We start from the raw sequence: 13,740 nt of genomic DNA, 5'->3' as shown, positions 1-13,740 counted from the left end.
GCACACTGTATCTTATGAAGTATTTGCTTTTCGAGCTAAGCTTCCAGAGGCCAGTACACCTTATCACACTTTCACATGCATTTATCTCTGTAAGAAAATAGGAAAAAAAGGGGGGAAAAAACCTGCCAGGGCTTGTGCCAGTTAAATCCAAGCTCTCAGGGGATTTGTTTTTCTTTTGGCGTCAGATTAGATGTTCAAATCATGCAGTGTATTTGGGGGCTGCCATAAATGTCTGTGGAACTTTTAATGAGGCTAATCCCACAGCAGTACATTCCAAGTAGTTAATGGGCTCAGGTTCAGTGCCCACTCCACCTTCAGTTGGGCAAGAAAAGAGTGGCTTGTGCAGTGGGCGGTCATGATTCATGAATATGCTATCAGAATAATGGTCAGCAGCAAAGTACCAAAGACTACACACGCTTCAGAGGACCGACTGACTGCCCTTGGTGAGGAACTTTCCTGAAACTCAGGTACACAATACATTTTAGGATAGATAGATAGATAGATATGAGATAGATAGATATGAGATAGATAGATAGATAGATAGATAGATAGATAGATAGATAGATAGATAGATAGATAGATAGATAGATAGATAGATAGATATGAGATAGATAGATAGATAGATAGATAGATAGATAGATAGATAGATAGATAGATAGATAGATAGATAGATAGATAGATAGATATGAGATAGATAGATAGATAGATAGATAGATAGATAGATAGATAGATAGATAGATAGATAGATAGATAGATAGATATGAGATAGATAGATAGATAGATAGATAGATAGATAGATAGATAGATAGATAGATAGATAGATAGATGATAGATAGATAGATAGATAGATAGATAGATAGATAGATAGATAGATAGATAGATAGATAGATAGATAGATAGATATGAGATAGATAGATAGATAGATAGATATGAGATAGATAGATAGATAGATAGATAGATAGATAGATAGATAGATAGATAGATAGATAGATAGATAGATAGATAGATAGATAGATAGATAGATTGATGATAGATGGATGGATGGATGGATGGATGGATGGATGGATGGATGGATAGATAGATGATAGATAGATAGATAGATAGATAGATAGATAGATAGATAGATAGATAGATAGATAGATAGATAGATAGATAGATAGATAGATAGATAGATGATAGATAGATAGATGGATGGATGGATGGATGGATGGATGGATGGATGGATGGATGGATGGATAGATAGATAGATAGATAGATAGATAGATAGATAGATAGATAGATAGATAGATAGATAGATAGATAGATAGATAGATAGAGCTTTTATATTTAATCACCAGTTATTTAGTAATATGTTACTCTTCAGCAATGTATGCTTTCAAAAGTACCAGCGTTAAAATGAACAATTGTGATGCTACAATTTATTACTATTTAGTGCATTTCACTACGAATAAAAGAATGCACTCTATTTAGAATGGAAAACATCTACTTTTGCGGGCATTGATAATTTAGTTCCAGAACAATCTCCATGTGATCAGTGTTATTATATGTAATATAAGAATTCATTAAGAAATCTACTGACACTACTTATAAAATACAATAAAAGTTTAATGACAAGTCTCTTTAGACGGTGTAAATTATGTCACTTACATAATATGCTAAAAAAAACTTCAAATGTTTTGAAACTGCCTAATTCGAGGCAAGCTACATTTAATGCCATAAATGCCTGGGCAGATCGTTTTTTTGCTGCCCCATTCACTATTATTCTCATTATGTGTTTTTTAAGAATATAATGAGAATGAGTCAGCGGGAAGCTGATGTTAGGTATCTGATAATTCCTCATATTTTCCTAGACACTTGAAGTGTAGCTAAACGTTTGACAAACTTCTGACGTCTCATAGTGTCATGTAAGAAGTTTGGATTGGTGAGGGTCCAAGCACTGAGACCCCCACCAATCGCTAGAACGAAGCAGCTGAAGCGCTCACACTCCGGAAAGCTGATGTATTGGAGTACGGGCTCATAGAATTTGTATCGAGTCTGTACACCAATACATTTATTTCCGCAAAAAATTGAACAGACACGAAGCGGCTGAGGGCTCACACGAGTGCTTCAGCTGCTTCGTTCTAGCGATTGGTGGGAGTCTCAGTGCTCAGACCCCACCAATACAAACTTCTGACATGTCACTATGAAATGTTAGAAGTTTGTCAAATGTTTAGCTACACTTTAAATACTGTCACCAATACAAACAATGTCCTCACATGAAATACTATTACCCAGGAAGGTTTGTTTATCTTTATGTAATAAAGGATGAATGAGCGTTACCTAAATAAAAATAATTTGAGGGAAAACATATATTTATTAGAGCCCTCTACATCTAGGAATGGGCTTGTCTATTTGTGCGTAACTCTGATGTTGAACATTCAGTAAGTGGTACTGAGACCGTTTTGAGAAGGACCTTTTGCAGAGGGTCACATGTTTTGAAGAAATAAGCGTATGGTTGTAGGCAAGTGGTTACTCCCAGAGGCTTAATACAACAGAAAAGCCTAGACTATCAACTGCTGTTGGAAAAATATATAGCCAAAAAGAAAACGTTTTGACTCTCTTGAGAAAGTTCAAATTAAAAGGAAGTTCACTGTTTAGTGATGGTGGTATGGATTGTATGATGGGTGCCCAGCAAAGATGAATACATTATATTATCTGTTTTTCTCTATTGTGAAGAATAAATAAGCCGTAACTCTGTAGGTGCAGGGATTCATATATAGGGATTCATTTTGTGTAGGTGCAGGGATTAATATATAGGGACCCATTAAGTGTAGGTGCAGGGATTCATATATAGGGATACATTCAGTGTAGGTGCAGGGGTTCATGTATAAGGTAAAACAAAGGGGAGGAGACCTCCAGCTCACCAGCTCGCCGCCTGACAGTCCTGCTTCGCCCGGATCTCCACAACGGTCCACGGTAGGCAATAGTACAAAAGGAAGGATTAGATCCAGCGCTGCAATGGTGTGGTTTAAAAAGGAACGTATTCCCAATTTTATTGGTATCCAAAAAACTTGTTTAAAATTCGGTAACAGGCTTGGCATCAATGCAGTATTTGGTAGGTGTAATGGGCCCATTACACCTACCAAATACTGCCTTTTTAAACCACACCATTGCAGCGCTGGATCTAATCCTTCCTTTTGTTCATGTATAAGGATTTGTTTAGTGTAGGTGCAGGAATATATATATATTGGGATTCATTTTGTGTAGGTGTATTGATTCATATATAAGGATTCATTTCGTGTAGGTGCAGGGATTCATATATAGGGATTCATTTCATGTAAGTGCAGGGTTTAGTATATAGGGATTCATTTCGTGTAGGTGCAGGGATTCATATATAGGGATATATTCAGTGTAGGTGCAGGGATTTATATATAGGGATTCATTTAGTGTAGGTGCAGGGATTCATATATACGGATTCATTTAGTGTAGCTGCAGGGATTCATATATAGGGATTAATTTCATGTAGGTGCAGGGATTCATATATAGGGACACATTAAGTGTAGGTGCAGGGATTCATATATAGGGATACATTCAGTGTAGGTGCAGGGGTTCATGTATAAGGATTTGTTTAGTGTAGGTGCAGGAATATATATATATATATATATATATATATATATATATATATATATAGGGATTCATTTTGTGTAGGTGTAGGGATTCATATATAGGGATTCATTTCATGTAAGTGCAGGGTTTAGTATATAGGGATTCATTTTGTGTAGGTGTAAGGATTCATGTATTGGGATACATTCAGTGTAGGTGCAGGGATTCATATATAGGGATTCATTTTGTGTAGGTGTAGGGATTCATATATAAGGATTCATTTAGTGTAGGTGCAGCGATTCATATATAGGGATTCATTTCATGTAAGTGCAGGGTTTAGTATATAGGGATTCATTTTGTGTAGGTGTAAGGATTCATATAGGGATTCATTTCGTGTAGGTGCAAGGATTCATGTATTGGGATACATTCAGTGTAGGTGCAGGGATTCATATATAGGGATTCATTTAGTGTAGGTGTAGGGATTCATATATAGGAATACATTCAGTGTATGTGCAGGGATTTATATATGGGGATTCATTCAGTGTAGGTGCAGGGATTCAAATATAGGGATATATTCAGTATAGGTGCAGGGATTCATATATAGGGATTCATTTTGTGTAGGTGTAGGGATTCATATATACGGATTCATTTTGTGTAGGTGCAGGGATTCATATATAGGGATTTGTTTAGTGTAGGTGCAGGGATTCATATATAGGGATTCATTTCATGTAGGTGCAGGGATTCATATATAGGGATTAATTTAGTGTAGGTGCAGGGATTCATATACAGGGCACGACCAGACGTGGCGGAATTGCTCTGGAATTCCGCTGCGGACATGCCGCTGAGGAAATCCGCAGCGTACACGTTTCTCCATAGCTTTCCACACCTTTTTAGTTAAGTTCGTTTACACGTTGCGGACAATTCCGCTGCGGAGCATAGGCTGCGGTGCGGAATTTGGTGTCCGCAGCATACACTGGTTGTTGCGGACGGGTAGCGGACTTGTTGCGGACTCATTGCGGAATTTCTCCATTGACTTCAATGGAGAGTCAAAATTCCGCAATTAAGTCCGCAGATGTTATGTGTGTTGCGTAGCGTATTTGTTTTTCTAACATGACATTTCTTCATTCTGGCTGGACCTATGTATTTCTAGGTCTACAGCCAGACTGAAGCCCCATGCACACTAACGTAAAAACGCCCGTAATCACGGGCCGTTATTACGGCACGGGCAGGTCCATAGAAGTCAATGGGGCTCTCGTAATTACGGGTGACTACGTGTGTGCACCCGTAATTACGGGAGCGTTGCGAGGCGACGTCAGGAGATAGTCACTGTCCAGGGTGCTGAAAGAGTTAAGCGATCGGCAGTAACTGTTTCAGCACTCTGGACAGTGACTTCCGATCACAATATACATCAACCTGTAAAAAAAATAGAAGTTCATACTTACCGAGAACTCCCTGCTTCTTCCTCCAGTCCGGCCTCCCGGGATGACGTTTCAGTCCAAGTGACGGCTGCAGCCAATCACAGGCTGCAGCGGTCACATGGATTGCCGCCTCATTCAGGGAGGTCGGACTGGATGTCAAGAGAGGGACACGTCACCAAGGCAACGGCCGGGTAAGTATGAATGTCTTTTACTTTTACTAGGGAAAGGGCTGTCCCTTCTCTCTATCCTGCACTGATAGAGAGAAGGGAAAGGACTTTCACCTCAATACGCAACGGCTAGTCCGCATCAATTTAATGCCCATTTTAGGCAGAGCCGCAACAGAATCTGCAACGCAGATTATGTGCGGCATTGATGCGGACAGTGGCGGAAGAAATACGCCACGTCTGGTCATGCCCATAGGGTTACAATCAGTGTAGGTGCAGGGGTTCATGTATAAGGATTTATTTAGTGTAGGTGCAGGGATTCATATATAGGGATACATTCAGTGTAGGTGCAGGGATTTATATATAGGGATTCATTTTGCGTAGGTGCAGGGATTCATATATAAGGATTCATTTTGTGTAGGTGCAGGGATTCATATATAGGGATTCATTTCGTTTAGGTGCAGGGATTCATATATAGGCATTAATTTAGTGTAGGTGTAGGGATGTATATATAGGGATTCATTTTGTGTAGGTGCAGGGATTCATATACAAGGATTCATTTCGTGTAGGTGCAGGGATTTATATATGGGAATTAATTTCATGTAGGTGCAGGGATTCATAAATAGGGATTCATTTCCTGCAGGTGCAGTAGGTTAAAATTAAAACTGGGCAGCAGTGACAGGTGCCATGTTGCAACTAGATCTGGCATAAATAAAACACAGACATTTATTAAAGTTATAACTTCATGAACAATAGCAAAATGACTATGTATACTTTATGTATACATTTTCTGTCCTTGCGGAAGCAAAACTTTCTCAGTGCAAGAAAGCAGGAAACTTGTCTTTTATAGGAAAATATAAGTACATCTAAGGGCATGACCACACGTGGCGGATTTCCTCCGCAACTGTCCGCATCAATGCCGCACAGAATCTGCGTTGCAGATTCTGCTGCGGATCTGCACAAAATGTGCAGTAAATTGATGCGGACTAGCTGCTGCGGACTGCGGTAAAAGTACTTCCCTTCTCCCTATCTGTGCAGGATAGAGAGAAGGGACAGCACTTTCCCTTGTGAAAGTCAAAGAAATTCATACTTACCGGCCGTTGTCTTGGTGACGCGTCCCTCTTTCGGCATCCAGCCCGACCTCCCTGGATGACGCGGCAGTCCATGTGACCGCTGCAGCCTGTGATTGGCTGCAGCCGTCACTTAGACTGAAGCGTCATCCTGGGAAGCCGGACTGGAGACAGAAGCAGGGAGTTCTCGGTAAGTATGAACTTCTATTTTTTTACAGGTTGCTGTATATTGGGATCGGTAGTCACTGTCCCGGGTGCAGAAACAGTTACTGCCGATCGCTTAACTCTTTCAGCACCCTGGACAGTGACTATTTACAGACGTCTCCTAGCAACGCTCCCGTCATTACGGGAGCCCCATTGACTTCCTCAGTCTGGCTGTAGACCTAGAAATACATAGGTCCAGCCAGAATGAAGAAATGTCAAGTTAAAAAAGCAAGACGCATCCGCAGCACACATAACATGTGCATGACAGCTGCGGACTTCATTGCGGAAATTAGAATCTCCATTGAAGTCAATGGAGAAATTCCGCCATGAGTCCGCCACTGCTCCGCAACAGACAGAGCATGCTGCGGACACCAAATTCCGCTCCGCAGCCTATGCTCCGCAGCGGAATTTTACGCATCGTCTAAACGAACACTGCTAAATTAAAGTGGAAGTCAATGGACAAACGGCTCCGCTGCGGATTAACGCTGCGGAGTGTCCGCAGCGGAATTTAAGTGAAATTCCGCCACGTGTGAACCCAGCCTAAACCAGCACTAGCAATCTGGTAAAAAGGTCAATTCAGGCCCCTCTAAAACTGGACCTCCTGTTTTTGGACATGCTAAAGGACTGATTATTTTATTTTCTCCACAAAGAATGCTCTTGTAGAATGAGTCAGTATGTAAACTGTAAATGTTTTCAGATTTACTTTAATTTTGAGAGAAACTAGGAGTTTAGCCCATTCAATGCAGGAAAACTGGAGAAGCTTTCCTTCACTCTAGTGTATTGGCAAAGAATAAATGCTAGACAGCATAGGAGATGCCACAGTGATATGAATGGTATATGCGAGATACTCCATATAATCTGAGTGGTTTCTGATTTTTAAACATAATAGACAAATGATTTATCATACAAACAGTGGCGTAGCTATAGGGGTCACAGTTGCGACCGGGTCGCTAAGCCTGCACTTTATTTGCCGTCACTAAGCTACCTAGTAATGGATGGGCAGGGCTGAGAGCTCCTCCGTGTACCATTTGACCGTGATGTCACGTGAGGTTCGTTCCAGCCAATAAGGAAGAGAACGTCAATGCGAAGGCAACGTGTGTTGTATTGTGCTGTCTTTGTTTGCAGAGGAGAGGGGGGCTTTCAATTGCAGGCCCCCCTCTCCACTCTCCACCGCAAACACAAACAGCACAATACAATACATTACAAACTGTGGGTCGCAACCCCGGGGGGGTCTTGTAAAGACCTCCAGGGGGGGGGTCCCGAGCCACTCACTGAGGTCCCGGTTCCAACTGTATCTCGATCCTCAGGGCGCAGATACAGTTGAATTCAATGCTGGAGCAAGGAGCTGACAGCTCCTTGCTCCAGCATTCACTGTGCCGTGAGCCATTTGCGGCTCTGCGCAGACAGCCGCGGAGTCACCCATAACACAGGCCAAAGGAGGAGAAGAATCTCCTCCACCCGTCGTAGGAACGGGGATAGGTAAGTAATTATTTTATTTTTATATTAGTCACAAATGGGGGCATTATACTGGATATGGGAGGGGGCTAATATGGTGGCAGCTATGGAGGGGCATTATAATATGGGGGCAGCTATGTGTTGCATTATACTATGGGGCACTTATGGGGGGCATTATACTGTGGGGGCAGCCATGGGTGGCATTATATTGTGGAGGCAGCTGTGGGGGGGCATTGTACTGTGGGGGGCAGCTATGGGGGCATTATACTGTGGGCGCAGCTATAGATGGCATTGTACTGTGGGGGCAGCTATGGGGAGCATTATATTGGGTGGAAGCAGCTATGGGGAACATTATACTGTGTGGGGGCAGCTATGGGAGGCATTATACAGTGGGGCATCCATGGGGGCTGTAGGGCCAGATGGCTGGGCATAGGTGTGTGCAGAGGTCTGGTGATGTTGGGAGGGGTAAGGGGGCCCGAGCTGAATTCTTGCACCAGGACCCATGAGCCGTTAGCTACGCCCCTGCATACAACAAAGTGGTTGAATTATTATTGAATTTATTTAAGGCACCAATGTACACAACACCCATATCCCCATATATAGTTAAAGCCTCTTAAACATAATAACTGGTTGCATCCAACCATTTCCTACAATTGACATCAGAATTTGTGTAGCTTACTTCTCTTCTAAAGTTGTTTTATGTCTGTACTCAGATTCATATTGTCTAATATTACATTTTGCATACACATTAAAACGTTTTCAATGCACAATAATATGGGACATTTACATATCACTATGGGTATACACTGTTTGATAAAAGTATACATAGAGTATTTTGTTTATATACCAATTTATAAAATAGAAGGGAACCCAAACCACTATAAGCTCAAGTGATGGCTTCCATAACTCATATCTTGTCATCAACGATCATTGACATTACTTGACCTGTTCTTCGCTTACCTACTGTATGTTCTAACCAGGTTGTCCTACAAATCCCAAACTGCAGGCTCATTTCAGACCATCCTACTATATCTAAATACACATCACTGTCAAATAAACTTAGTATATATACATATATATATATATATATATATATATATATATATATATATATATATATGTATATATTATATAATTATGTCCATAAACTCTACCTCCTTAACTTTGTACAGTTGTTTCCAAATGATACAGCACATTGAAATCTTTTATGGCCTAGTCCAGATGTACCTACCGTACTTTATTGCACTCTGAGTGGAAAGACTGTAAGACAAAGCCATATGTATTTACTTTGCCTTCTGAATGTCACAAAAAGTTTAGCTTGTGTATGTAGCATCCAATGGCAACCAGTCTCTCTGCTACTTTACGGTCACTAGGATCTCTCCACATGGTTGTTATCTAGAATGTTAATAAAGTGAAGAAAAGCTCCGATTTTTGGGAGACAAGTTAGCAATATACTTCCATTTTGATCATATTTGGGTTTTATGTTCCATTCCTACGAAAACAATTATTAGTAATTACACATTGTTGATAAATAATTTATTACATGTAGATTATATTTTAACTGTATTACTATAAAGTATTCATTTTGGTTGTGCTGAACTGTAAATTCCGTTGCAGTATGACACCATTCACACATATTCACATATTTTTACGAAGGAAATTCAGATTTGCCTTGAAGGATACTCCGATAATAACAAATGAACTAGAGATAAATCTCTCATGGGAAGAATTTAATCTTTTCTTTACTTCAGGTCTAAAATGCTTTGGGCAAAACAGAACCACAGTTGCAGAAAATAACACTTGTAAATGTTTATTGTCAACTTCCTTCTGTTTTTATAGAAAGCCAAAAGCTAGCGTTTTCCTGCATCAAGCTATTCCTCATGAGTACTTGACCTGTTCTTGACTCATCCATGCAAATGTTCTTACTGAATTTAATCTAGTCAGTTCATAACAACATATTTCTTTACATTGTGTAGTCAATAGCATAGAATAACATTATATACTACATGGTTGTCTAAAACAAAATAATATAGACATATTTTGCATCCTGACAACTGTAACAACCTGTACAACAAATAAATAACATCATCTATGATGATCGGTGCATGGCGTAGAAAAAATTGCTTCCATGTGTCTTGCGCGATTTTCACGCACCCATTGACTTCAATGGGTGCGTGATGCGTGAAAAACGGCCAAGTATAGGACATGTCGTGAGTTTTACGCAGCAGACATACGCGGCATGAAAATCACGGACTGTCTGAACTGCCCCATTGACTAACATAGGTCCTTGAGATGCGCGTGATTTTCACACGCGTATCACGGACGTGAAACACGTCCGTGTGAATAAGGCCTAGGGATGCAGTCACACGTGACAGATTTTGTTGCAGAAATTTCTGCGACTGAAAATCAGGTCCATTTATTTAAGTGGAGCTGTTTCTGCAGCAAGTGCATGGATTTCTACAAGTTCCATTTAGATGAATGGAACTAATTTTTCTGCAACAAAATCGGCCACATGTGACTGCACCTTTAGGCTGGGTTCACACTGAGTTTTCTTGCAGGCGGAAAATCTCCCTCAAAATTCCGTTTGGAATTTTGAGGCAGATTTTGCTCTGCCTGCACGGCGATTTTCACGGCGTTTTTTGCTGCGTTTTTCACGGCGTTTTTTGCTGAATTTTTCACCCGCAGCCATTGAGCGCCATGGGCAAAAAATGCTGCGAAATACGCTTTCTCTGCCTCCCATTGATGTCAATGGGAGGTCAGAGGCGTAAGTGCCCGAAGATAGGGCATGTCCCTTCTTTTTCCCGCGAGACGGTTTTTCAATGGGAGGCATTTTTGGCCGTGTTTTCCGACACGGTTTCCGCGTAAAAAAAACTTGTCATAAAAACTCTGTGTGAACTCCCCCTTATAGTCAGAAGTGCTTAATATCCTCCTTGCTTAGCCAATTTCTCAGCTTGATCATCATGTCAGGCAGAAAAAAGTCAGTCCATATATAGTTAGCTTTAGGGCACGGCCAGACGTGCTGGAATTTCTCTATTGGTTTCCACACCTTTTAAGTTAGGTTCGTGCAGACGTGGCGGAAAACTCCGCTGAGGACCATAGGCTGCGGTGCGGAATTTGGTGTCCGCAGCATACATTGGCTGTTGCGGACTTGTTGCGGACTTATTGCAGGAATTTCTCCATTGACTTCAATGGAGATTCAAAATTCCGCAATTAAATCCGCAGATGTTATGTGTGTTGCGTTGCCGATTGGTTTTACGAACATGATATTTCTTCATTCTGGCTGGACCTATCAGTTTCGAGGTCTACAGCCAGACTGAGATGAAATGTTTTAAAAAACAGCAGGATGTACTCTTCACCTGAATACGCAACGGCTAATCCGCAGCAATTTACTGCACATTTTAGGCAAAGGCGCAACGGAATCGGCAACGCATATTATGTGCGGCATTGATGCGGACAGTGTCGGCAGAAATACGCCACGTCTGGCCATTCTCTAAGAGTGCATTCTTGTGTCGGTCAACAACTGTGTATTCAAGATGATGCTACATTTCACTTTGGAGCATTAGTTCTCATTGATTTTTTACCATTTCTGTTCTATGTTCATTTTTTAGGCCCAGAAATCATGGATCGAACGAGTATTTCACAAGAGAGAGTGCGTGCACATCATACCCAGCACCAAAGACCCCCATAGGTAAAGGTTGAACTTATGATCTTTCTTTAATCATGTCATTTTTTTAAGGAATTTAATTAATTTTATGCTTCAGTCATGTCATCGTGTTCTAGTTAAAGGGAACCTGTCACGTTGAGCATGGTGTCCTATCTGCGGGCAGCATGTTATAGAGCAGGAGGAGCTGAGCAGATTGATGCATGGCTTTGTGGGAAAATATTAAGTATAACTAATGAGCAGAGATTTAGATCAAAAAATGAATAGTTATATGGAATGTTTTCCCAGAAAACTATATATCAATCTGTTCAGCTCCTCCTGGCCTATAAAATGCTGCCTGCAAAGTGAACTACAGGTTGCCTTTAATAAAAAGGCTTGGCTTCTCTAAAAAAATGTTAAATGTCATCTGTTACCAGAAAGACCCTTTTATTTGATACTCTAAAAAAGAAAAGCTAGCGGGTGTGTCTACTCCCACTAAACCACACCCCTATTCTGCGTGGTGATGTATGTAAATTAGTGTTTCTGAACCTTCGAAACCAGAAAAGGCACCAAGAGTCTATGAGTGTTTCTTTATCAGGGCATTCTCTAAAATGAAATGGTCTGCCTACAAAACAAGCTGTAATTGAGATTGGTGCCCAATTAAGGGTTTTAATATGTGCCCCCTCGGCCTCTGAAGTTCAGCATTAAAGCTGAATTATCATTTCATTTATTTGCCCGTTGCTTCCCATTCCCCCCCAATCCCAAGCATTCTAATAAATAATACATACTCCACATTTTCCCCTTCCTCTCCACACATGTACAGTCCTCAATGCAGAGCCAGGTGGCCAACCTACCATGTATCTGTAGTAGGGTCCACAGGTTCCACCCCTCATAAATATATTATGTAAGAGGTTTAAGGGGAAGCGCTCATTGTACCCCAACAACTACAGCATTATCAGCAGCTTGGACACAGTTGTACAAAGAAATGTCATACTATTTTTTTAAAAGAACAAACAAACAAAAATATAATAAATTGCAAAAACAAGTAGCGACTGCTTACTGGGGACAGGTATCATCATTTAGGCTTCGTTCACATCTGCGTCAGGGCTCCATTCTGAAGTTCCGTCTGAGCTTTCCGTCAGAATGGAGCCATGACTGACACAAACGGAAACCATAATTTTCCACTTCCATCACCATTGATTTCAATGGTGATGGATCCGATGCCAATGGAACATTGGAAAGGAACGGAGCCCTGACGCAGATGTGAACGAAGCCTTAGATGTATTCGATGAGTAAACTTCAAACATTTTCCTTTTTATATACCATGCTTTATTATATAACATTTACAACATGTATATCTGAGACCATTCAGAACTAAGCAAACACTTTAAGTCTGTTCAAAGAATAAGGGACCCAAGCCAAAGAAATGTAAAGCGCCTCAGGAGAAGGTTAATGAACAAGTCTATTATTTGGAGTCTCGCGATTGGTTCCCGTTTTATTTGGGGATTACGTCATAAGAAGTACAAACATTTTGACAGAGTGTAAAGGTTACATGGAGTTTAATCCCAGCAAGAACACAAGAAACGTAATGTAATAGCTTGCCCAGTGTTTGAGTTCAGCATACTGCGGAAAGCTTAACACAGCACAGACGCTGTCCTGGAAGTTCAGATTGTCTTGTCTAGTTTTTCAGTATGATGTGTTGTAATTCTAAAACAATTACCATATTGTGTTCCTTATACTTGTAGGTGTTGCTGTGGGCGTCTCATAGGCCAGCATGTTGGCTTGACACCAAGTATATCCATTATCCAAAATGAAAAGAATGAAGGCAGGCTGAATCGTAATGATATTCAGTCCGAAAAGTGGTCGATCGGAAAACATACTCAGCTCAGCCCCACTGATGCCTTTGGGACAATCGAATTCCAGGGTGGGGGGCACTCCAATAAGGCGATGGTACATCTCTCTTATACTCTGTTATATGTTTTTTATATATCTTAAACTATACCACTATGATGTATTTTGACACTATGGTATCTACAGTGGATGTATTTCTATGTTAGTTTCTGTAAATTTAAGGGCAGATGAACTGTTGATGACCATTGGCTATTTAGTCAGCAAATGTAAAATCTATAATTGTTTTAATATTTCGTGATACTGTTCTCACATATTGCAGTGTAGAAAAAAACAGCTGCTACCTGGAAATCATCAAC

At 40.7% G+C, this 13,740-nt stretch overlaps 1 protein-coding gene across 3 annotated transcripts in view; it reads left to right on the top strand.

Annotated features, from left to right (window-relative positions):
- TRPM3 (transient receptor potential cation channel subfamily M member 3) overlaps positions 1-13,740 on the top strand; it is a 480,072-nt gene that overhangs the window by 203,349 nt on the left and 262,983 nt on the right. For all 3 annotated transcript variants that reach the window (XM_075828007.1, XM_075827994.1, XM_075827999.1), the window contains exons 2-3: positions 11,502-11,581; positions 13,279-13,483. In XM_075828007.1, coding sequence (XP_075684122.1) covers positions 11,502-11,581; positions 13,279-13,483 — 285 coding nt within the window. The remainder of the gene's footprint in view (positions 1-11,501; positions 11,582-13,278; positions 13,484-13,740) is intronic.

The sequence above is a fragment of the Rhinoderma darwinii genome, chromosome 1, assembly GCF_050947455.1.
Source record: "Rhinoderma darwinii isolate aRhiDar2 chromosome 1, aRhiDar2.hap1, whole genome shotgun sequence".
In the NCBI taxonomy this organism is placed as follows: Eukaryota; Metazoa; Chordata; class Amphibia; order Anura; family Rhinodermatidae; genus Rhinoderma; species Rhinoderma darwinii.
The sequence above is the reverse complement of the archived record's forward strand: the minus strand, read 5'-3'. Positions and strand labels throughout refer to the sequence as shown.